General features: G+C 42.8%; 1 protein-coding gene across 1 annotated transcript in view; it reads right to left on the bottom strand.

Moving 5' to 3' along the window:
* The window catches only part of LOC115128828 (CUB and sushi domain-containing protein 3-like), a 997,580-nt gene that overhangs the window by 653,974 nt on the left and 317,712 nt on the right, over nucleotides 1-25,894 (bottom strand). Inside the window, exon 5 of the mRNA XM_065018010.1 lies at nucleotides 22,734-22,941. Coding sequence (XP_064874082.1) covers nucleotides 22,734-22,941 — 208 coding nt within the window. The remainder of the gene's footprint in view (nucleotides 1-22,733; nucleotides 22,942-25,894) is intronic.

A 25,894-nucleotide genomic window follows, 5' to 3' on the forward strand; every position in this document is an offset into this window, starting at 1 on the left:
GTGCAACAGCCCGTGCGACAGATCGTATGACAGTCTATGTATTCTCCCTGCAAACCCTAAATGACAAACAAAAAAACCAAAATAAAGGCAAAGTCTTCTCATTCTCTGAGGGGAGGACAGCTCATACTAATGGCTTGAATGGAGTCGATAGAATGGTATAGGCCTCACCCTACTAGAATCCGAAGTCAATTGTCTACTTTTTGCTGATGATCTGGTGCTTCTGTCACCAACCAAGGAGGGTCTACAGCAGCACCTAGATCTTCTGCACAGATTCTGGCAGACCTGGGCCCTGGCCATAAATCTCAGTAAGACAAAAATAATGGTCTTCAAAAAGTGTCCAGTTGCCAGGACCACAAATATAAGTTCCATCTAGACACCGTTGCCCTAGAGCACACAAAAAAACTATACATACTTTGGCAAGAAGGGCATTCTATGCCATCAATATTCATGTAAAATTCGACATACCAATTAGGATCTGTCTAAAAATACTTTCATCTGTTATAGAACCCATTGCCATTTCTATGGTTGTGAGGTATGAGGTCCACTCACCAACCAGGAATTCACAAAATGAGACAAACACCAAATGTATATTTGTATTTCTACCTATTAGGGATCTTCTTGCGGTCCAACACATTAAATCACTTACATTACATATAAAACAAAAGATAAAACAGTACATCATATAACATTATTACACCACTACAAATCTATATGTAACCGTTGTTAAATGGCTAGCTAGTTAATAGCGTTTCAATCGGTGACGTCACTCGCTCGGGGACCTTGAAGTAGTTGTTCTTCTTGAGCTGCAAGGGCCGCAGCTTTTGTGGAGCGATGGGTAACGATGCTTCGTGGGTGTCAGTTGTTGATGTATGCAGAGCCCAGGTTTGAGCCCAGGTAGCGGCGAGGAGAGGGACGGAAGCTATACTGTTACATACAATACAAAATGTATAATACCACCATACAACAATATTACAATGTATGCATACGTGTGTGTCTTCACCATCCCCGCTGTTCCATAAGGTATATTTTTACCTGTTTTTCAATCTGATTCAACTGCTTGCATACGTTACCTGATGTGCAACAGAGTTCCATGTAGTCATATCTCTATGTGGTACTGTGTGCCTCCCATAGTCTGTTCTGAACTTGTGGATTGTGAAGAGATCTCTGGTGGCATGTCTTGGGGGTAGGCATGGGTGTTCGAGCTGTGTGCTAGTCATTTAAAAAACTTCTTAGGATAGGGTCTAGTTTTCTGAATTTCCTCCTGACTGACGTGCCCAAATTAATCAGGCCCAGAAGCCAGGATATGCATATAATTGGTATCATTGGATAGAAAACACTTTGAAGTTTCTAAAACTGTTAAAATATTGTCTGGGACTATAACAGAATTGATATGGCAGGCGAAAATCCAAAGAAAATTCAACCAGAATTTTATTTTGAGCTCCCAGGCTCTTATAATGGGAACCTATTGTTTCTATGTAAATCCTTCTACCATATTGCAATTCCTATGGCTTCCACTAGATGTCAACAGTCTTTATTCAAGGTTTCAGGCTTGTTTTTTGAAAAACAAAGAAGTATTTTGAGTTTTTGTGAGAAGAACACTGGAACAATATCAGTATTTTGTCAAGTGAGGGAGAGGGCACTCTCTAATTTTCTTTTCCTATTGAACATACTACTTTCCATATGAAATATTATAGTTTATTTACATTTTAGAGTACCTGAGGATTGGATAGAAACATTGTTTGACTTGTTTGGACAAAGTTTAGCGGTAGCTTTCTGGACTCCTTTGTCTGCATGTTGAACGAGTGGATTACTGAAATTGATGGCGCCAACTAAACTGACATCAACTGACTGATATAAAGAAAAACTGACTGATATAAAGAACGATTTATCTAACAAAACGACCATTCATGTTGTAGCTGGGACCCTTGGCAAACAGAGGAAGATCTTGAAAAGTAAGTGATTTATTTAATCGCTATTTGTGATGTTATGAAGCCTGTGCTGGTTGAAAAATATTTTGATGTGGGGCGCCGTCCTCAGACAATCGCATGGTATGCTTTTGCCATAAAGCATGAAATCGGACAACGCAGTTAGATTAACACAAATGTAATATTTAAAATGATATAAGATACTTGTATGTTCATGAATGTTTAATATTACGATTATTTATTTGAATTGCGCGCCCTCCATTTTCACCGGATGTTGTCGGCGGTGTCCCGCTAACAGACTTCTCCCCATCTTAGCTACTGTTGTGTCAATATGTTTTGACCATGACAGTTTACAATCCAAGCAGTTTAGTCACCTCAACTTGGTCAATTTCCACATTATTCATTATGAGATGTAGTTGAGGTTTAAAGTTTAGTGAATGATTTGTCCCAAATACAATGCTTTTAGTTTTGGAAATATTTAGGACTAACTTATTCCTTGCCACCCATTGTGAAAATAACTGCAGCTCTTTGTTAAGTGTTATAGTCATTTCAGTTGCTGTAGTAGCTGACGTGTATAGTGTTGATTCATACGCATACATAGACACACTGGCTTGGCATGTTGTTAGTAAAGTAAGGGGCCTACAAAGCTACCCTGGGGAATTCCTGATTCTAGCTGGATTATGTTGGAGAGGCTTCCATAAAATAGCACCCTTTGTGGTCTGTTAGACAAGTAACTCCTTATCCACAATATAGCAGGGGGAGTAAAGCCATAACACATACATTTTTCCAGCAGCAGACTATGATCGATAATGTCAAAAGCTGCATTGAAGTCTAACAAAAGACAGCCCACACAGGCCTCCAGAGTGGTGCAGCGGTCCAAGGCACTGCATCGCAGTGCTTGAAGTATCACAACAGCCCCGGGCTCGATCCCAGGCTGTGTCACAGCCTGTCATAAACCGGGAGACCCATATGGTGGAATAAAATTGGCTCAGCGTAATCCGGGTTAGTGGAGGGTTTGGCCAGCAGGGATTTCCCTGTCCCATAGCACTCTAGTGACTCCTTGTGGCGGGCCGGGGCGCCTGCAAGCTGACTTCGGTCGCCAGTTGTACAGTGTTTCTTCCGACACATTGCTGTGTCAAGAAGCAGTGTGGCTTGGCAGGGTCGCGTTTTGGAAGACGCATGGCTCTCGACCTTCACCTCTCCCGAGTCTGTATGGAAGTTGCAACGATGGGACAAGATTGTAACTACTAATTGGATAGCATGAAATTGGGGGAAAAAGGGGGATTTTAGAAAAAAATAAAAATAATAATAATAATAATAATGAATTTAGGATGTAACACAAAATGTGGAATAAGTCAAGGGGTATGAATACTGTATGTGTGTATGCATGCCTATGTATGGGAATGCACACTGTATGTTTTCTCTAAGGAGAGCTAGACAGATGACATGTACACAGCCTCCACAACCTGCCAACATAATTAAAACCGGATATTATAATTGGTGTGTGCATGACTATTTAGCCTGCTCATCTTCTTTTCTAAATCCAGAAGAGGTCTTAAATTCTCAACCACCCTAACTCCTAATAACTGTGCCCATGTCCCAAATGACACCCTGTTGCCTACATAGTGCACTACTTTTAACCAGAGACCTATGGGCCCTGGGCAAATGTCCTGCACTACTTAGGGAATAGGGCACCATTTGGGACACATCATGTTATTCATGCAGATCCTACAGGAGCAGGCATCATCCCTACGCCCCGGGTTGCCGTAAGATGTTCTTTGCGTAATCTCTGAAGCGACATAAAAAACGTGTTCTTAATTAGGCATAATGTAATAGCTCGGAATGAAATAATATCATCACCATGCTAGAACAACTAGCATACAGTGCTACTAAAATATGAGCTATGACTTATTAGACAGAGGGATGATATGCAATGCATTGGCTGAAATAGTAATGTATAGTTCCATCCAATCTACGCAGTGTTTGTGTGTGACAGTGACTAGACAACCTCAATAAACTTCCAACTACACTCAATACCAGGGATGAGCAACTGACCGCAAGAACCCCAAACAGATATTAGATTTCACTAAAACCTAACCACTTAAAACCTTAATTACATTTGTATACAATCACGTTTCTCTCTATTATAAATCACTTGGAGTGGATTTGCTGGTGTTTTTTCATTCTTGTATGTTCAACAACGAAAATTCTCTGAAAAATTACAATAATAATATTTTTTTTGTTCTGATATCTTGGGAGGACAAATAAAACCACCCACGGGCCTCCAGTTGGGAAAACCCTGTTCTACACGCTGCCTTAATAGCACAATTGCTTCCCTATGAATAATCCAGCCTGGTTGTTTACAAGAAACATAGATGGGTGGATTCTTTTGAGGCTGGAAAGAACTGATAGCTGCCCTCAAGACAGACAGGACTGTCATACATCCTGAGTCTGACATGCTGTTCATCAGCCCCTGGACCCTCCAGACTAAAGCGGAGTTGTGTTGGACCTGGCTGTCTGAAAGCCATCAACCATCAGCCCGCATGGGGAAGCAGCAGCATTAGGCTTCCTCTCATCTCCAGATCTACTATTTAGGGCAGAGCAGAGAAGCAGCCTACAGACCCATGGCCCCTCCAGCACCAGACCATGGCTCCTCCAATATCAGACCATGGCCATCCAGTACCAGACCATGGCCTTCCAGTACCAGACCCCATGGCTCCTCCAGTACCAGACCATGGCCATCCAGTATCAGACCATGGCCCCTCCAGCACCAGACCATGGCTCCTCCAATATCAGACCATGGCCATCCAGTACCAGACCATGGCCATCCAGTACCAGACCCCATGGCTCCTCCAGTACCAGACCATGGTCATCCAGTATCTGACCATGGCCCCTCCAGCACCAGACCATGGCCCCTCCAGCACCAGACCATGGCTCCTCCAATATCAGACCATGGCCATCCAGTATCAGACAATGGCCATCCAGTACCAGACCCCATGGCTCCACCAGTACCAGACCCATGGCTCCTCCAGTATCAGACCCATGGCTCCTCCAGTACCAGACCCATGGCTCCTCCAGGACCAGATCATGGCTCCTCCAGTACCAGACCATGGCTCCTCCAATAACAGACCATGGCTCCTCCAGTACCAGACCCCATGGCTCCTCCAGTACCAGACCATGGCTCCTCAAGTACCAGACTATGGCTCCTCCAGTACCAGACCCCATGGCTCCTCCAGTACCAGACCATGGCTCCTCCAGTATCAGACCACGGCTCCTCCAGTACCAGACCATGGCTCCTCCAGTATCAGACCATGGCTCCTCCAGTATAACCATGGCTCATCCAGTACCAGACCCCATGGCTCCTCCAGTATCAGACCATGGCCATCCAGTACCAGACCATGGTCACCCAGTACCAGACCCCATGGCTCCTCCAGTATCAGACCATGGCCATCCAGTACCAGACCATGGCCATCCAGTAGCAGACCCCATGGCTCCTCCAGTATCAGACCATGGCCATCCAGTATCAGACAATGGCCATCCAGTACCAGACCCCATGGCTCCTCCAGTACCAGACCCCATGGCTCCTCCAGTACCAGACCATGGCTCCTCCAGTACCAGACCATGGCTCCTCCAGTACCAGACCATGGCTCATCCAGTACCAGACCCCATGGCTCCTCCAGTATCAGACCATGGCCATCCAGTACCAGACCCCATGGCCATCCAGTATCAGACCCCATGGCTCCTCCAGTACCAGACCCATGGCTCCTCCAGTATCAGACCATGGCTCCTCCAGTACCAGACCATGGCTCCTCCAGTATCAGACCATGGCTCCTCCAGTATCAGACCATGGCTCCTCCAGTATCAGACCATGTCTCCTCCAGTATCAGACCATGGCTCCTCCAGTATGACCATGGCTCCTCCAGTATCAGACCATGGCTCATCCAGTATCAGACCATGGCTCCTCCAGTATCAGACCCATGGCTCCTCCAGTATCAGACCCAAGGCCCCTCCAGTATCAGACCCATGTTCCCTCCAGTATCAGACCCATGGCTCCTCCAGTATCAGACCCATGGTCCCTCCAGTATCAGACCCATGGCTCCTCCAGTATCAGACCCATGGTCCCTCCAGTATCAGACCATGGCTCCTCCAGTATGACCATGGCTCCTCCAGTACCAGACCATGGCTCCTCCAGTATCAGACCCATGGCTCCTCCAATTTCAGACCATGGTTCCTCCAGTATGACCATGGCTCCTCCAGTACCAGACCATGGCTCCTCCAGTACCAGACCATGGCTCCTCCAGTATCAGACCATGGCTCCTCCAGTATCAGACCATGGCTCCTCCAGTATGACCATGACTCCTCCAGTACCAGACCATGGCTCCTCCAGTATCAGACCATGGCTCCTCCAGTATCAGACCATGGTTCCTCCAGTATCAGACCATGGCTCCTCCAGTATGACCATGGCTCCTCCAGTACCAGACCATGGCTCCTCCAGTACCAGACCATGGCCCCTCCAGTATCAGACCATGGCTCCTCCAGTATCAGACCATGGCTCCTCCAGTATCAGACCATGGCTCCTCCAGTGTCAGACCCATGGCCCCTCCAGTACCAGACCATGGCTCCTCCAGTATGACCATGTCTCCTCCAGTACCAGACCATGGCTCCTCCAGTATCAGAGCCAGACTAGAGTGGAGCAGTGTTTGGCCTGGCTCGGTCTGGCTGCCCGATAGCCATCAGCCTTCAATCAGTGTGGGGTTCATTAGTAGAGCGTGTGTCTCTAGCTCCACTGTCTCAGAGCTCAGGTGAAGGGAAGAGAGGACCTTGTGTTGAACCCTGTGTTGAGCCATCAGTGGTGCTCACCACTCTACTCATCTCTGTGTCAGGGTGTATGACAGGGACTACGATACAATTATCCTTGTTAAGAGTATACAAAACATACACTGAGTATGTTTTCTATGCTCAGTGTATATTCCATTCCAGTGACTTTCAGTCATGCGTGCATAAGTTTGGTCGCAGGAATTGAACCCAATATCCTGGCCTTACAACCACCATGCTGGCATTACAACCACCGTGCTCTACCAACTGAGCTACATAGGACCACAAAGTGTTTCTAGCATTGCTATGTCTTCCTCTCTCTCTCTGTATCTCTCTTTGATCTATCTCTCTTATCTCTCTCTTCCCCTCTCTCTCTCTCTGTATCTCTCTTTGATCTATCTCTTCTATCTCTCTCTCTGTATATCTCTTTATCACCTTTCTCTCTTATCGCTCAATCTCTTTTTGTCTCTGCATCTCTAGCTATGTCTCTCTCTCTCTCTCTCTCTCTCTCTCTCTCTCTCTCTCTCTCTCTCTCTCTCAATGTACAACTTGAGGCTCCTGAGACTACAATGAGAACACAAAAGCAATATTTTAAATTATATTTGAAGTCTGCATAGCCAGTGTGCTAGCAGGCTACAGTAGAGACTATTGATTTAAAAATAGATATGAAAACCAAGTGGATGTGAGTAGATGTAAAATGATCTAACAAAGCACATGGACAAATACAGTAGGCCTTCTTCCTCAGTGATGTAGCTACACTGCACCCGGAAACCAGCCGCACCAATGTGTTGGAAGAAACACCAGATGTCAGTGTGCACTGCACCAGGCCCGGCACAGGAGTCATTAGCGCACGATGGGAGAAGGGCAACCCTCCCAGCCAAACCCTCCCATAACCTGGACCATTGTTCACCACCCCGTCAGTCTCCCGGTTGCAGCCAGCTGTGACTGAGCCTGGACTTGAACCCAGAATCTCTTGTGGCATAGCTAGCATTGTAGTACCTTAGACCATTGTGCTACTCAGGAGGCCCTTAGTGCACTGACTTTTAATCAGAACCTCATAGGACTCTGGTGCACTATGACACATACTAGAACAAAAGTTTATCATTGCTCTACCTATCTGGTTCAAGTCACCATGAAAAACAGTTATGAATTCCACTGTTCTCTCTGGAGGGGCCATAGGATTAAATGACGCTAAAACGTAATCATATTTTCACACCCGCAATAACTTGACTGCCACACACACTAAAGCCTTTGTATTACGGCTGTTCACTATCACTGGAGTCCTGATAAAAATGTCATTAACAGATGTTTTTTAGCATTCAATATCGTACTGCAATAGCACACTTATAGCATCTGTTTAGGGTGGGTCAATTAAACGATCAGCAAACCTCATTATTTCAACTATAAATCATTAGATTTTTCCATTTTCGTAGACGCTGTTATCCAGAGCGACTTACAGCATATATTTTCATCTTTTGTTAACAGTGTAATTAAAGTTGTTAAATTCCGGCATAAAATGGGTCTTATGCCCACTCCTGGTGGATTAGTGTGTTTACATTGTCTAATACACTCAGTGATAAAGGTATGGGATTATGGGTAATCGACAGCAGATTTATGGAGAATTGCTGCTGGTGAAATCCACTTTTTACATCGTACATTAGCAATTTATGTTATTAGTTTCTACTATTGTTGGTTTGGCGTCAAATAAGCCACTCTTTATATGTTATTTGCCCAATTTCAGTTTGCCATGTGGGTTTTATGCTAAAGTTGCCTCTTTGAAGTTAGTAGTCACTAAAATTGGCAGTAATAAAGCCTCTCTTGAAAAAGCCAAACCTTGACCAAGAAAATATAAAAAACTATCGGCCTATATCAAATATCCCAATCCTCTCAAACATTTTAGAAAAAGCTGTTGAGCAGCAACTCACTGCCGTCCTGAAGACTAACAGTGTATATGAAACGCTTTGGTCTGGTTTTAGACCCAACCATAGCACTGAGACTGCACTCGTGAAGGTGATAAACTACCTTTTAATGGCGTCAGTCCGAGGCTTTGCATCTGTCCTCGTGCTCCTAGACCTTATTGCTGCTTTTGATACCATCAATCATCACATTCTTTTGGAGAGATTGGAAACCCAAATTGGTCTACACGGACAAGTTCTGGCCTGGTTTAGATCTTATCTGTCGGAACGATATCAGTTTGTCTCTGTGGATGTTTGTCCTCTGACAAATCAACTGTAAATTTCGGTGTTCCTCAAGGTTCCGTTTTAGGACCTCTTGTTTTCACTATATATTTTACCTCTAGGTGATGTCATTTGGAAATATAATGTTAACTTTCACTGCTATGCAGACGATACACAGCTGTACATTTCGATGAAACATGGTGAAGCCCCAAAATTACCCTCCCTGGAAGCCTGTGTTTCAGACATAAGGAAGTGGATGGCAGCAAATGTTTTACTTTTAAACTTGAACAAAACAGAAATGCTAGTTCTAGGTCCCAAGAAACCAAGAAATATTCTGTTGGATCTGACAATTAATGTTGATGGTTGTACAGTTGTCTCAAATTAAATTGTGATAGGCGTTACTCTGGACCCTGATCTCTCTTTTGATGAACATATCAAGACTGTTTCAAGGACAGCTTTTTTCCATCTACGTAAGATTGCAAAAATCGGACACTTTCTGTCCAAAAATGGTGCAGAAAAATGTATCAATGCTTTTGTCACTTCTAGATTAGACTAGTGCAATGTTCTACTTTCCGGCTTCCCAGATAAAGCACTAAATAAACTTCAGTTAGTGCTAAACACGGTTTCTAGAATCTTGACTAGATCCAAAAAATGTGATCATATTACCTCAGTGCTAGCCTCTCTACACTGGCTTCCTGTTAAGGCTAGGGCTGATTTCAAGGTTTTACTGCTAACCTACAAAGCATCACATGGGCTTGCTCCTCCCTATCTTTCCGATTTGGTCCTGCCATACATACTTACACATACGCTACGATCACAAGACGTAGGCCCCCTAATTGTCCCTAGAATTTCAAAGCAAACAGCTGCAGGAAGGGCTTTCGTCTATAGAGCTCTATTTTTATGGAATAGTCTGCCTACCCATGTGAGAGACGCAGACTCAGTCTTAACCTTGAAGTTTTTATTGGAGACTCCTCTCTTCAGTAGGTCCTATGATTGAGTGTAGTCTGGCTTACTGGTGTTCTTCCATACTTTCCCTAGGAGTGAATGCATTACTTGAGTGGATTGAATCTCTGACGTGATCTTCCTGTCCGGGTTGGCGCCCCCCTCGGGTTTGTGCCGTGGGGGAGATCTTCGTGGGTAATAAGTTCTCAGGGTAATAAGTTGATGGTTGAAGATATCCCTCTAGTGGTGTGGTGGCTGTGCTTTGGCAAAGTGGGAGGGTTTATTTTCTGCCTGTTTGGCCCTGTCTGGGGGTATAGTCAGACGGGGCCAAAGTGTCTCCTGACCCCTCCTGTCTCAGCCTCCAGTAATTATACTGCAATAGTTTATGTGTCGGGGGGCTAGGGTCAGTCAGTTATATCTGGAGTATTTATCATGTCTTATGTGTGTGTGAATTTAAGTATACTCTAATTCTCTCTTTCTCTTCTCTCGGAGAACCTGAGCCCTAGAACCATGCCTTAGGACTACCTGGCCTGATGACTCCTTGCTGTCCCCAGTCCACCTGGTTGTGCTGCTGCTCCTGTTTCTGCCTGCGGCTATGGAACTCTGAAATGTTCACCGGACGTGCTACCTTGTCCCGGACCTGCGTTTTCATCTCTCTCTCTCTCTCTCTCTCTCTCTCTCTCTCTCTCTCTCTCTCTCTCTCTCTCTTTCTCTCACACACCTGCTGTCTCTAACTCTGAATGATCGGCTATGAAAAGCCAACTGACATTTACTCCTGAGGTGCTGACCTGTGGAACCCTCTACAAGCACTGTGATTATTATTATTTGACCCTGCTGGTCATCTATAAACGTTTGAACATATTGGACATGTTCTGTTATAATCTCCACCCGGCACAGCCAGAAGAGGACTGGCCACCCCTCATAGCCTGGTTCCTCTCTAGGTTTCTTCCTAGGTTCCTGCCTTTCTAGGGAGTTGTTCCTAGCTACCGTGCTTCTACATCTGCATTGCTCGCTGTTTGGGGTTTTAGGCTGGGTTTCTGTATAGCACTTTGTGACATCGGCTGATGTTAAAAGGGCTTTATAAATTAATGTGATTGTTTGAGTAGCTAACTTGAAAATTCATATTTTTTAGGAGAGCTATTTATATCCCGTTGACAACTCATCATTTTTATGTAACCTGGCAAGTCAGTTAAGAACAAAGTCTTATTTACAATGACGGCCTACCCCAGATGACGCTGGGCCAATCGTGACCCGCCCAATCACGGACGGATGTGATGCAGCTTGGATTCAAACCAGGTACTGCAGTGACGCCTCTGTACTGATATGTAGTGTCTTAAACCCTTGTGCAACTCGGGAGCCCAATCATACTGTGTGTGTGTCTCATGATTGCAGGTAATTTATACGTTTTATACATTAATGAGCACCAGCTAGCAGCGTGGTTTTGTTAGCATAGAAAAACATGTGGAACATTCAAGGTGTATTATATTTCTTCGCCACAGGAATGTGACGTTGAGTAATTTTTCAGGTTTATTATATATATTTTGAATACTAAAATGGATGATAGTTTACTCCTTATTTTGTGGATATGAGATTACACATCTAAACAATACATTTTTTTAATAGTAAATTAGGAATTGTTAAATCCACTACACGATCACAATGACTTTGGTAGACATTTCAATTTTTCTTTTGTTAGTATATTATAGAGCAGATCTGTGAAAGCGCTATTTATAGCCTGTCGAAATACTGTGTGTTTCCATTGATTGCAGCTTTGGAAATAAATGAACTACACATCCATTACTCCTTCCTGTGTTGACTCACTTACACACTGGTTGTTAGGAATTTTATGTATAATGACTAAACAATATCTACATTTAAATAGAACTATAACTAATTAAACTCTACCCTGTTTTACAATATCTGATTAATAATGTTAGTTCCTAAGGAAGAGGTTATATAGCATGGATAAGGGGTAATTGGAAATGATAACCATTGTGGAGGAAGGAATGTGGGTGTCTTAAGTAAGCAAAGAGGGTCATTAACCTATGTTTGAACCGACTCAACTATAACTCTGTGGCGATCAAATAAAACAGTGAGAGCCTCTCCAGGTTTTCCGTATCTGGAACTGTCTGCTAAGTGGTAATAAACTATGGGGAGACTTCAGGAGTTAATCCAGTTATATTGTGTGTCATGTATGTGCGCTGGTGAGTTGGTTGATATTGGTTCTTGTAGAATACGTTTAATTTTCATCCATATTGTTATAGTGTTCTTTATTATGAAGTTGTTCATGTTCTTAGCTTTATCCTTTGAAAACAGACATGTAAAACAACTGTAGCAATGTTCATGCACATTTTCACTAGTGCATTTAACTATATGTCACAAGTACAGCCTTAGGTTGTGAGTTAATACAATTTCAAGTCTGAAAGGTTAAAACCACCCTCAGACTTGGGAACATTTTTAACTTTCTTTTTTATTCTATGAGATTTATTTTACCATATAAAGTTTGTTATGACCGAGTATACTTTTTTAAAGAATGTCTTTCGGGGGGTAATTGGTATTACCGAAAACAAATGCAAAAACTTTGGCAAGCATGCCATTCTAGGTTTACTCGACCTGAATGATTTTTGTACAAGACATGTCTGATTCGCGCCTGTCTGAGTGGACTAATCTAATGGAGGCCGTGGGGATGGCACAGACCTGTCTGAGTGGACTAATCTAATGGAGGCCGTGGGGATGGCACAGACATGTCTGAGTGGACTAATCTAATGGAGGCCGTGGGGATGGCACAGACATGTCTGAGTGGACTAATCTAATGGAGGCCGTGGGGATGGCACAGACATGTCTGAGTGGACTAATCTAATGGAGGCCGTGGGGATGGCACAGACATGTCTGAGTGGACTAATCTAATGGAGGCCGTGGGGATGGCACAGACATGTCTGAGTGGACTAATCTAATGGAGGCCGTGGGGATGGCACAGACATGTCTGAGTGGACTAATCTAATGGAGGCCGTGGGGATGGCACAGACATGTCTGAGTGGACTAATCTAATGGAGGCCGTGGGGATGGCACAGACATGTCTGAGTGGACTAATCTAATGGAGGCCGTGGGGATGGCACAGACATGTCTGAGTGGACTAATCTAATGGAGGCCGTGGGGATGGCACAGACATGTCTGAGTGGACTAATCTAATGGAGGCCGTGGGGATGGCACAGACATGTCTGAGTGGACTAATCTAATGGAGGCCGTGGGGATGGCACAGACATGTCTGAGTGGACTAATCTAATGGAGGCCGTGGGGATGGCACAGACATGTCTGGTGGACTAATCTAATGGAGGCCGTGGGGATGGCACAGACATGTCTGAGTGGACTAATCTAATGGAGGCCGTGGGGATGGCACAGACATGTCTGAGTGGACTAATCTAATGGAGGCCGTGGGGATGGCACAGACATGTCTGAGTGGACTAATCTAATGGAGGCCGTGGGGATGGCACAGACATGTCTGAGTGGACTAATCTAATGGAGGCCGTGGGGATGGCACAGACATGTCTGAGTGGACTAATCTAATGGAGGCCGTGGGGATGGCACAGACATGTCTGAGTGGACTAATCTAATGGAGGCCGTGGGGATGGCACAGACATGTCTGAGTGGACTAATCTAATGGAGGCCGTGGGGATGGCACAGACATGTCTGAGTGGACTAATCTAATGGAGGCCGTGGGGATGGCACAGACATGTCTGAGTGGACTAATCTAATGGAGGCCGTGGGGATGGCACAGACATGTCTGAGTGGACTAATCTAATGGAGGCCGTGGGGATGGCACAGACATGTCTGAGTGGACTAATCTAATGGAGGCCGTGGGGATGGCACAGACATGTCTGAGTGGACTAATCTAATGGAGGCCGTGGGGATGGCACAGACATGTCTGAGTGGACTAATCTAATGAAGGCCGTGGGGATGGCACAGACATGTCTGAGTGGACTAATCTAATGGAGGCCGTGGGGATGGCACAGACATGTCTGAGTGGACTAATCTAATGGAGGCCGTGGGGATGGCACAGACATGCTACTAAATTATATATGGTTATATTAGGTAAGAACAATGGTGCCACACTAATAAAAAATATATTTTTTGATAACAAATGTGCTATCTCCCGTGTTGGATAGCGGTCGCTGTCCACAGTTCTGAAACATCAGTGCGCTATTGAATAGACTATGTTCCTATGTGCATAATAGCAAAGTTAGCCAGCATATTGGTGTTGAGAACAATGTGGCGGAGGCAGCAGCGAAGGTAGGAAAAGAGAAAACAGCACTTGCCTCAATAAGAAACGCCAACTTAATTAGGTCTATAATCAACTGTTAAATGTGCCTGCCTTTATAAATCATCCATATCTACAGAAATAAGACAGATCCTGCTTCTAATTTGACGTATTGCTTAATAGCCCACTGATTCCGTGAGCACAAAGTCTCATGCAACCACAACATCTCAGATAAACAATTTCGCAAATTTGGCTGTTATTAATTTTTGCTATGCTGTAATGAAGGAAGTCTCTGGTATTACTTATAATTTATTTACTGTTGTTTACACTCTTCCAAATTGTCCCAAAAATTATATTTTTTAATGAGGAAGGAAAATGATGTGGGTATATTGAAGCAACATCTTAAGACATCAATCAAATAAAGTTTGGTCGCAAATGGGTCTTCCAAATGGACAATGACCCCAAGCATACTTCCAAAGTTGTGGCAAAATAGCTTAAAGGACAACAAAGTCAAGGTATTGCAGTGGCCATCACAAAGCCCTGACCTCAATCCTATAGAACACAATTGAAAAAGTGTGAGCGAGCAAGGAGGCCTACAAACCTGATTCAGTTACACCAGCTCTGTCAGGTAGGAATACGCCAAAATTCACACAACTTATTGTGGGTAGCTTATGGAAAGCTACCCAAAACTTTTGACCGAAGTCGATGCCTCTCCTTGTTCGGGCGGTGCTCGGGGGTCGACGTCACTGGTCTTTTAGCCATCATTGATCCATGTTTCATTTTCCATTGGTTTTGTCTTGTCTTCCTACACACCTGGTTCCCATCCCATTCATTAATTGTTGTGTATTTAACCCTCTGTTTCCCCTCATGTCCTTGTCAGAGATTGTTTATTTTTATGCTCGTGTTTTATGGACGGGTTCTTGTACCCACGTTTATTTTATTATGTACTTGGGTTTTGGAGTTTGTTTTACGTTATTAAACTACTCCATTATACCAAGTTTGATTCTCCTGCACCTGACTTCCCTGCCACATACACACACGACATATGACACCAAAGTTTTAAAAAACTTTAAAGGCAATGCTACCAAATACTATATGAGGGTATGTAAACTAACCTGTAGTTGTTGGCTCTCTTCAAAAGAAAAAATAGCATATTCCTGCTTAAGTTCTGAAATGTTATTTTCTTCTTTGGCTTGTTGATATTTTTTCTTGGCTTTTCTAAGATAGTGATTTATTTTTGCAGAGTGTGACATTATCATTCCCCTAATGTACGCCTTAAAGGCATCCCAAATTATATCGGGGTTGGTTTTTCTCTGTCCTCTATATCGCCATTTCTAGTGGTAAAGGTATTCATTTTTATGTTTTTTATCTATTTAATAAATACTTATATTTATTAATGAATTTCTATTGGTGTAATTAAACATGATGATGGAGAATGATCCAATATCCCTATATTAATACTTTTTTTATCCAGTAAATTGTCGAGTGCATTTTTGAGAATAAAAATGTAGCCAATTCTTGAAAAGCTTCTCTTTGTAGTTGGGAATAGTAATTTATTTATGTAAATTATTTGCAGTGGTCAAAATGTTCAGCCTCTTTGGAGAATCCCTACATTTGCCTTTTAAATTACTATGTTCATCGTAGCATGATTTTCGAAGATATGATCTTATCAAACTGCAAAATTCAAGTAATTACAAAAGAGGAATGCTTGAAATTAGAAAACATCCCATTATGCTTTTGTTTGTGCTCTCATTTCTTTGACAAAGGCAAATGTGATTTAATGTGGCAGACGTAAGTATATTCTTCTTCTTGAGGAGGTTTGTGACAAAACATACTTAGAGAGAAAAGTATATTGCTTCAGCTGATTTTCCTTTGAATCAAATCAAATTGTATTAGTCACATGCGTCAAATACAACAGGCAGTGAAACGCTTACTTTATGAGCCCCTAACCAAAAAAATAATATGAATAAGAATAAAAAATAAAAGTAACAAGTAATTAAAGAGCAGCAATAAAATAACAATAGCGAGACTATATAGGGGAGGGTACCGGTACAGAGTCAATGTGCGGGGGCACCGGTTAGTCGAGGTAATTGAGGTAATATGTACATGTAGGTAGAGTTATTAAAGTGACTATGCATAGATGATAACAGCAGAGAGTAGCAGTGGTGTAAAAGAGGGGGGGGGGGGGGGCAGTGGCTTGGGGGTAGAAGTAATTTAGAAGCCTCTTGGACCTAGACTTGGTGCTCCGGTGCCGCTTGCCATGCGGTAGCAGAGATAAAAGTCTATGACTAGGGTGGCTGGGGTCATTGATAATTTTTAGGGCCTTCCTCTGACACCACCTGGTATAGAGGTCCTGGAAGGCCGGAAGCTTTTCCCCAGTGATGTGCTGGGCTGTATGCACTACCCTCTGTAGTGCCTTGCGGTCAGAGGCCGAGCAGTTGCCATACCAGGCAGTGATGCTCTCGATGGTGCAGCTGTAGAACCATTTGAGGAACTGAGGACCCATGCCAAATCTTTTCAGTCTCTTGAGGGGGAATAGGTTTTGTCGTGCCCTCTTCATGACTGTCTTAGTATGCTTGGACCATGTTAGTTTGTTGGTGATGTGGACACCATGGAACTCATCCTACTCAACTACAGCAGAATGGGGGCGTGCTCGGTCCTCTTTTTCATGTAGTCCACAATAATTTCCTTTGTCTTGATCACGTTGAGGGAGAGGTTGTTGTCCTGGCATCACACGACCAGGTCTCTGACTTCCTCCCTGTGGGCTGTCTCGTTGTTGTCGATGATCAGGCCTACCACTGTTGTGTCATCGGAAAACTTGATGATGGTTTTAGAGCCATGCCTGGCCATGCAGTCATGAGTGAACAGGGAGTACAGGAGAGGGTGAGCACGCACCCCTGACGGGCCCCTGTGTTGAGGATCAGTGTGGCGGATGTGTTGTAACCTACTCTTACCACCTGGAGGCAGTCCGTCAGGAAGTCCAGGATCCAGTTGCAGAGGGAGGTGTTTTGTCCCAGGGTCCTTAGCTTATTGATGAGACATAGGTGTTCCTTTTGTCCAGGTGGGACAGGGCACTGTGGAGTGCAATAGAGATTGCATCATCTGTGGATCTGTTAGGGCGGTGTACAAATTTGAGTGGGTCTAGGGTTTCTGGGATAATGGTGTTGATGTGAGCCATGACCAGCCTTTCAAAGCACTTCATTGCTACAGATGTGAGTGCTACGGGTCGGTAGTCATTCAGGCAGATTACCTTAGTATTCTTGGGCACAGGGACTATGGTTTTGGGCACAGGGACTGTTGGCATTACAGACTCTGACAAGTAGACGTTGAAAATGTCATTGAAGACACTTGCCAGTTGGTCAGCACATGCTCGCAGTGCACGTTCTGGTAATCCGTCTGGCCTTGCAGCCTTGTAAATGTTGACCTGTTTAAAGGTCTTACTCACTTCGGCTGAAGAGAGGGTGATCACACAGTCTTCCGGAACAGCTGGTGCTCTCATGCATGTTTCAGTGTTATTTGGCTCGAAGCGAGCATAGAAGTAGTTTAGCTCATCTGGTAGGCTCGTGTCACTGGGCAGCTCTCGGCTGTGCTTCCCTTTGTAGTCTGTAATGGCAAGCCACGCCACATCTGACGAAAATGTATTATGTAATTATTGTACCAGACCACCAGAGCACAGACAACAAGACAGTGAGAGCGATTAGCTTAGTTTATGGAGTTAAATGTTTGTGTGTATTCTGGGTACAGACAGGGCCACATGTGAACAGTATAAGACAAAACATTGGCTCCGATTCTACTTCTAAACAGTTGAAGCCCAGGGAATGAGAGAATGAGAAGACAAAAGGGGGTAAGAGGGGAGGGAAGGAGCAAACCGTTTCTGTTGACACAGAAGTCACCACAGAACAAGGTCAGGGAGATAGCTACCAGGGACTAACACACTGAATGTTAAACCACATACTGAAACAACAATACACACATTTAGGCTATGCAGGACGCAAATGCCAAAGTGACTTTAATGTGATCTATGGCACTGATGTGGAGTGGTGTGAGAGTTTATTTGACAAAAACTATCTTAGATCAGTACTCCTAGTCTAAGGGGCTTGATCCGTACGGCCCCAGGTCCCCAGTATCTATCTATCTATCTATCTATCTATCTATCTATCTATCTATCTATCTATCTATCTATCTATCTATCTACAGTGCATTCGGAAAGTTACAGCCCTATTATAAAATTAATTAAATTGTTTGTTTTTCTCATCAATCTACACAAAATTACAAAGCAAAAACAGGTTTTGAGAAATGTTTGCAAATGTTTTAAAATATAATAAACTGCAATATCATATTTACGTAAGTTATCAGACCCTTTACTCAGTACCTTGTTGAAGCACCTTTGGCAGTGATCACAGCCTCTAGTCTTATTGGGTATGACGCTACAAGCTTGGCACACAAGTATTTTGAACGTTTCTCTCATTCTTCACTGCAGATCCTCTCAAGCTCTGTCAGGTTGGATGGGGAGAATCAATGCACAGCTATTTTCAGGTCTCTCCAGAGATGTTCGATCGGGTTCAAGTCCGGGCTCTAGCTGGGCCACTCAAGGACATTCAGAGACCTGTCCCGAAGCCACTCCTGTGTTGTCTTGGATGTGTGCTTAGGGTCGTTGTCCTGTTGGAAGGTGAAACTTCACCCCCAATTAGAGGTCCTGAGCTCTCTGGATTTCATCAAGGATCTCTCTGTACTTTACTCCGTTCATCTTTCCCTCTATCCTGACTAGTCACCAAGTCCCTGCCACTGAAAAACATCCCCACAGCATAATGCTACGACCACCATGCTTCACCGTAGGGATGGTGCAAGGTTTCCACCAGACGTGATGATTGGCATTCAGGACAAAGATTTCAATCTTGGTTTTCATCAGACCAGATAATCTTGTTTCCAAGAGGGCTGTCATGTGCCTTTTACTGAGGAGTGTCTTACGTCTGGCCACTCTACTATAAAGCCCTGATTGGTGGAGTGCTGCAGGGATGGTTGTCCTTCTGGAAGGTTCTCTCATCTCCACAGAGGAATTCGGAAGCTCTGTCAGAGTTAACATCGGGTTCTTGGTCACCTCCCTGATCAAGGCCCTCCACCCCTGATTGCTCAGTTTGGCTGGGCGGCCTGCTCTATGAAGAGTCTTGGTGGTTCCAAACTTCTTCCATTTAAGAATGATGGAGTCCACAGTGTTCTTGGGAACCTTCAATGCTGCAGAAATATTTTGGTACCCTTCCCCAGATCTGTGCCTCGACATAATCCTGTCTCGGAGCTTTACAGACAATTTCTACCTCACGGCTTGGTTTTTGTGCTGACATGTACTGTCAACTGTGGAACCTTATATAGACAGGTATGTGCCTTTCCAAATCATGTCCAATCAATTGAATTTACCACAGGTGGACTCCAATCGTCATCTCAAGGATGATCAATGGAAACAGGACGCACCTGAGAAAAATGTAGAGCCTCATAGCAAAGGGGCAGAATAAATAAGGTATTTCTCTTTTTGTTTTTAATGCATTTGCAAAAATGTCTACATTTGTTTTCACTTTGTCATTATTGCTGAGGATTTAATTTATTTAATCAATTTTAGAATTCGTCTGTAACATTACAAAATGTGGAAAAAGTAGATTAAATAAATAAAATCCTCAGCAATCGACACAATACCCCATAATGATAAAGCGAAAATTATTTTTGCAAATGTATTAACTTAAAAGACAAATACTTTCAAAATCTGTCTATCTGTCTGCCCACCTACCCACCCAGCCGACAATATGGACAAACATATCCAGGTCAAAATGTGATAGCTCTCTTTTAGCAAACTGCACCAATATTCAAATCACTACTCAAGTACAACATTTCTATGGAGACAATTAGTTTTGATTTACCCGACAAACAATGTTGTCATATGATCCTAAATCATTATACTAGCGTATAACAACTCCATTACTACTTTCGTATAAGAATACCATTACTACTAGCGTATAAGAACTCCATTAACACTGTCGTATAAGAACTCCATAACTATTGGCGTGTAATAACCCCAATACTACTGGCCTACAATAACTCCATTACTACTGGAGTATATGAACTCAATTACTACTAGCATATAAGAACTCCATTAACACTGTCGTATAAGAACTCCATTACTAATGGCGTATAATAACCCCAATACTACTGGCCTATAATAACTCCATTACTACTGGTGTATAAGAACTCCATTTCTACTGGTGTATAAGAACTCCATTACTACTGGCGTATAAGAACTCCATTACTACTGGTGTATAATAACTCCATTACTACTGGTCTATAATAACGCCATTACTAATGGCGTATAATAACCCCAATACTACTGGCCTATAATAACTCCATTACTACTGGTGTATAAGAACTCCATTTCTACTGGTGTATAAGAACTCCATTACTACTGGCGTATAAGAACTCCATTACTACTGGTGTATAATAACTCCATTACTACTGGTCTATAATAACGCCATTACTAATGGCGTATAATAACCCCAATACTACTGGCCTATAATAACTCCATTACTAATGGCGTATAATAACCCCAATACTACTGGCCTACAATAACTCCATTACTACTGGAGTATATGAACTCAATTACTACTAGCATATAAGAACTCCATTAACACTGTCGTATAAGTACTCCATTACTATTGGCGTGTAATTAACCCCAATACTACTGGCCTACAATAACTCCATTACTACTGGAGTATATGAACTCAATTACTACTAGGATATAAGAACTCCATTAACACTGTCGTATAAGAACTCCATTACTAATGGCGTATAATAACCCCAATACTACTGGCCTATAATAACTCCATTACTACTAGCGAATAAGAACTCCATTACTACTGGTGTATAAGAACTCCATTACTACTGGTGTATAAGAACTCCATTACTACTGGCGTATAGGAACTCCATTACTACTGGTGTATAATAACTCCATTACTACTGGCCTATAATAACTCCATTACTAATGGCGTATAATAACCCCAATACTACTGGCTAATAATAACTACATTACTACTGGCGTATATGAACTCCATTACTACTGGCGTATATGAACTCCATTACTACTGATGTATATGAACTCAATTACTACTGTTGTATAATAACTCCATTTCTACTGGCCTATAAGAACTCCATTACTAATGGTGAATAAGAACTCCATTACTACTGGTGTATAAGAACTCCATTACAACTGGCATTTAACAAGTCCATTACTACTGGTGTATAACAACTCCATTACTACTGGAGATTACAAACTGCATTACTACTGGCGTATAAGAACTTCATTAAACTGGTGTATAAGAACTCCATTTCTACTGGCGTATAAGAACTTCATTAAACTGGTGTATAAGAACTCCATTTCTACTGGCATGTAAGATCTCCATTACTACTGGTGTATAAGAACTCCATTACTACTGGCCTATAAGAACTCCATTACTACTGGTGTATAAGAACTCCATTACTACTGGCCTATAAGAACTCCATTACTACTGGTGCATAAGAACTCCTTTACTACTAGCATATAAGAACTCATTTACTACTGGTGCATAAGAACTCCATTACTACTGGTGTATAAGAATTCCATTACTACTGGCGTATACAAACTCCATTACTAGTGGAGAATACAAACTCCATTACTACCAGCATATAAGAACTCCATTACTACTAGCCTATAAGATCTCAATTATTACTGGTGTATAAGAACTTCATTACTACTGGCGTATAAGAACTCCATTACTACTGGCCTATAAGTACACAATTATTACTGGCGTACAAGAACTCCATTACTACTGGCATATAATAACTCCATTACTACTGGTGTATAAGAACTCCATTACTACTGGCCTATAAGAACTCCATTACTACTGGCATATAATAACTCCATTATACTGGTGTATAATAACTCCATATGATCTTGTAGCATTCAATACATTATGGTGAGAATCAGGAATATGTAGCTCTCCTCTATTTCATGTACTGTATATGCTACAAATATCTACAGATGAAACATGAAGGATGAGGAAAATAACATGAGAGATAGAGAAGAGCCATTGGTCTCTCCCCTAAACACAGCAAGACTTACCCATGTAATTCCGTCAGTACCAAATTAGTATACAGGAATAGAGGTCATCGATAGACACCTTTTCCAACAATCAATGGAAAACTGAGCTAAGATATTGTAATTAAAAGCACATTAGAAAATATTAAGCACATCCAAAATGACAATGTGTATTTACTTCTAAGCAATAACTCATAAAACATAGTAAAAGGGAAAACACAGCACCAACACACACATTTGTCAGTACGGTAAAGCAAAATAAGTTCCGCGTCCAGTATGGCCATTTTTTGACGGCAACGTGACATCGCAGCAGTAAAGGCTTACCTCAGATTTTATACATTGAAAGTAGGACTCAACTTTTGTCCTCTTATTACCTCAAATCAGTGATTCACATTTGCAGTCAGTGAGTACCAAGCACAACCAGACAGAATATGACTATTGTTGAACTGAAACACTGACCAGACGGACACAGACAGAGAGAGGCGCAGCAGTAGCAGTAGACTCACCATATTGTCGGAGGCTCTGATCCTTCCACTTCCAAGTAGTCATATTTTTCCTCCGTCTGGAAGTCTGTAAAAATGATGGAGATGGTGTCTCCAGGATCAGCAAGTATGGTCCACGTACAGTCCGCACTATTGTAATATTCACTCGGGAAATTGGGACTTGAAATGATGCCACTTGAACCCCTCAGAGTATCACCACATGTGTCCTCAGCTGTCAATCAAACGGAAAGACTTCTGTTAGGAATCGGGCTTAACTCCACATGTAAGTAGTATACAGCAGAAAATAACAGCTGAACCTTTTTTTTGGTTTGGTTTTTGTATTTTGTAAGTCATATGTATGTTTCTTTGTATATATTTAAAAAATATATACAACCATTTTACCACATACAGTATGGATTTTTTTATCCAGCCAATTTCAAAATTATGAATTAAATTCATTAAATTGTGGCAGCTTTTGTATGCCACATATAATATCTTACAATATATAGTGGTCTCTCTCTCTCTCTCTCTCTCTCTCTCTCTCTCTCGCACCTTTGGCATGACTATTAATTGGCTATAACTATACAAGGGTTCTTGGAATCAAAAGGTCCCAGCTGAATTTCCCAGCAGACTTTTTCTCCTTTTTAAACAAGGACTTCTACTTTAAATTTTGAATGAAAGTTTAGATTTAGAAGCGGAATCAGATTTGTTTTGTTTTTCTTGTTGTTTTGTAAATGTTTGGATAGATAATGTACAGATAAAGACACATGGACGGGTCAGACATTGTAAATTATATACATATCATTTATACAGAAAGGCAAACATATAAGGCACATATAGATCCACGTATACATGCATGCAAAGGGTGCATGGACATACAGGGAATAAGGTGCGAAGTGATGCTCATTGGAGAATCACTTTTATCCAGGACTAAAACAGTATTTTGGGGGAACAGGGATACAGACATTTACACACTGAGGAATAGACATTGGCATGGTGAGGTGCAATGACTTACATGCCAATGTTTTATTCAAACAATCTACAGGAGGGATAAACGTAGAAACATACACTATTTCATCCAAACACACACACACGCACGCACGCACACACACACACACACACACACACACACACACACACACACACACACACACACACACACACACACACACACACACACGTGTTTGTACATGCACATATTCACAACCACACAAAGGCACAGAAACAGTCACATGCACATTGGCACATCAAAAAACAGACCCACACACACACACACACACACACACACACACACACACACACACACACACACACACACACACACACACACACACACACACACACACACACACACACACACTCAAACACACACACACACACACACACACACACCAACACACATACACACCCATACACACAAACATACAAATCCACGCACGCAAACACAGAAACAAGTGCACACTTATACAGTATGCACACACATTGGTGAACACACGCGTAACGCACACACACTCACACACTCACACACACACACACACACACACACACACACACACACACACACACACACACACACACACACACACACACACACACACACACACACACACACACACACACACACACACACACACACACACACACACAGACTCAGTCATCAGCCACTCTGTATCAACTCTCCTGTCTTCTCCTTCTCCATTATGAATGAGTTTATCATCCTGGCACGTAAAGGGAGATTCATTGTGTCTGAGCACCCTGCCATCCAGGACCTCTACACCAGGCATGGACAAAGACTCCAGCCACCGGAGTCATAGACTGTGATCTCTGCTACCGCAAGGCAAGCGGCACCAGTGCACCAAGTCTGGAACAAACAGGGCCATGAACAGCTTTTACCCCCGAGCACTAAGACTTCTAAACACAACTACTACATAACTAATCAAATGGCTGTCCGGACTACCTGCATTGACCCAATTTTGCACTAAATCTCTTACACCCTAACACACACACACACACACACACACACACACACACACACACACACACACACACACACACACACACACACACACACACACACACACACACACACACACACACACACACACACACACGCTGCAACAGTCTATTATCTATCCTGTTGCCTAGTCACCCTACCTACTGTATATGTACATAGCTAACTCAGTTACCTCGCAGTTACCTCGTACCTCTGCACATCGACTCGATACTGGTACTCCCTGTATGTAACCATGTTATTACCTGGTACTCCCTATATATAGCCATGTTATTACCTGGTACTCCCTATATATAGCCATGTTATTACCTGGTACTCCCTATATATAGCCATGTTATTACCTGGTACTCCCTGTTTAGAGCCATGTTATTACCTGGTACTCCCTGTATAGAGCCATGTTATTACCTGGTACTCCCTGTATAGAGCCATGTTATTACCTGGTACTCCCTGTATATAACCATGTTATTACCTGGTACTCCCTGTATATAACCATGTTATTACCTGGTACTCCCTGTATAGAGCCATGTTATTACCCTGTACTCCTGTATAGAGCCATGGTATTACCTGGTACTCCTGTATATAACCATGTTATTACCTGGTACTCCTGTATATAACCATGTTATTACCTGGTACTCCCTGTATAGAGCCATGTTATTACCTGGCACTCCCTGTATAGAGCCATGTTATTACCTGGTACTCCCTGTATATAACCATGTTATTACCTGGTACTCCCTGTATATAACCATGTTATTACCTGGTACTCCCTGTATAGAGCCATGTTATTACCTGGTACTCCCTGTATAGAGCCATGTTATTACCTGGTACTCCCTGTATAGATCCATGTTATTACCTGGTACTCCCTGTATAGAGCCATGTTATTCCCTGGTACTCCCTGTATAGAGCCATGTTATTACCTGGTACTCCCTGTATATAACCATGTTATTACCTGGTACTCCCTGTATATAACCATGTTATTACCTGGTACTCCCTGTATAGAGCCATGTTATTACCTGGTACTCCCTGTATAGAGCCATGTTATTACCTGGTACTCCCTGTATATAGCCATGTCATTACCTGGTACTCCCTGTATATAGCCATGTCATTACCTGGTACTCCCTGTATATAGCCATGTCATTACCTGGTACTCCCTGTATATAGCCATGTCATTACCTGG

Source organism: Oncorhynchus nerka, linkage group LG4, assembly GCF_034236695.1.
Source record: "Oncorhynchus nerka isolate Pitt River linkage group LG4, Oner_Uvic_2.0, whole genome shotgun sequence".
Lineage (NCBI taxonomy): Eukaryota > Metazoa > Chordata > Actinopteri > Salmoniformes > Salmonidae > Oncorhynchus > Oncorhynchus nerka.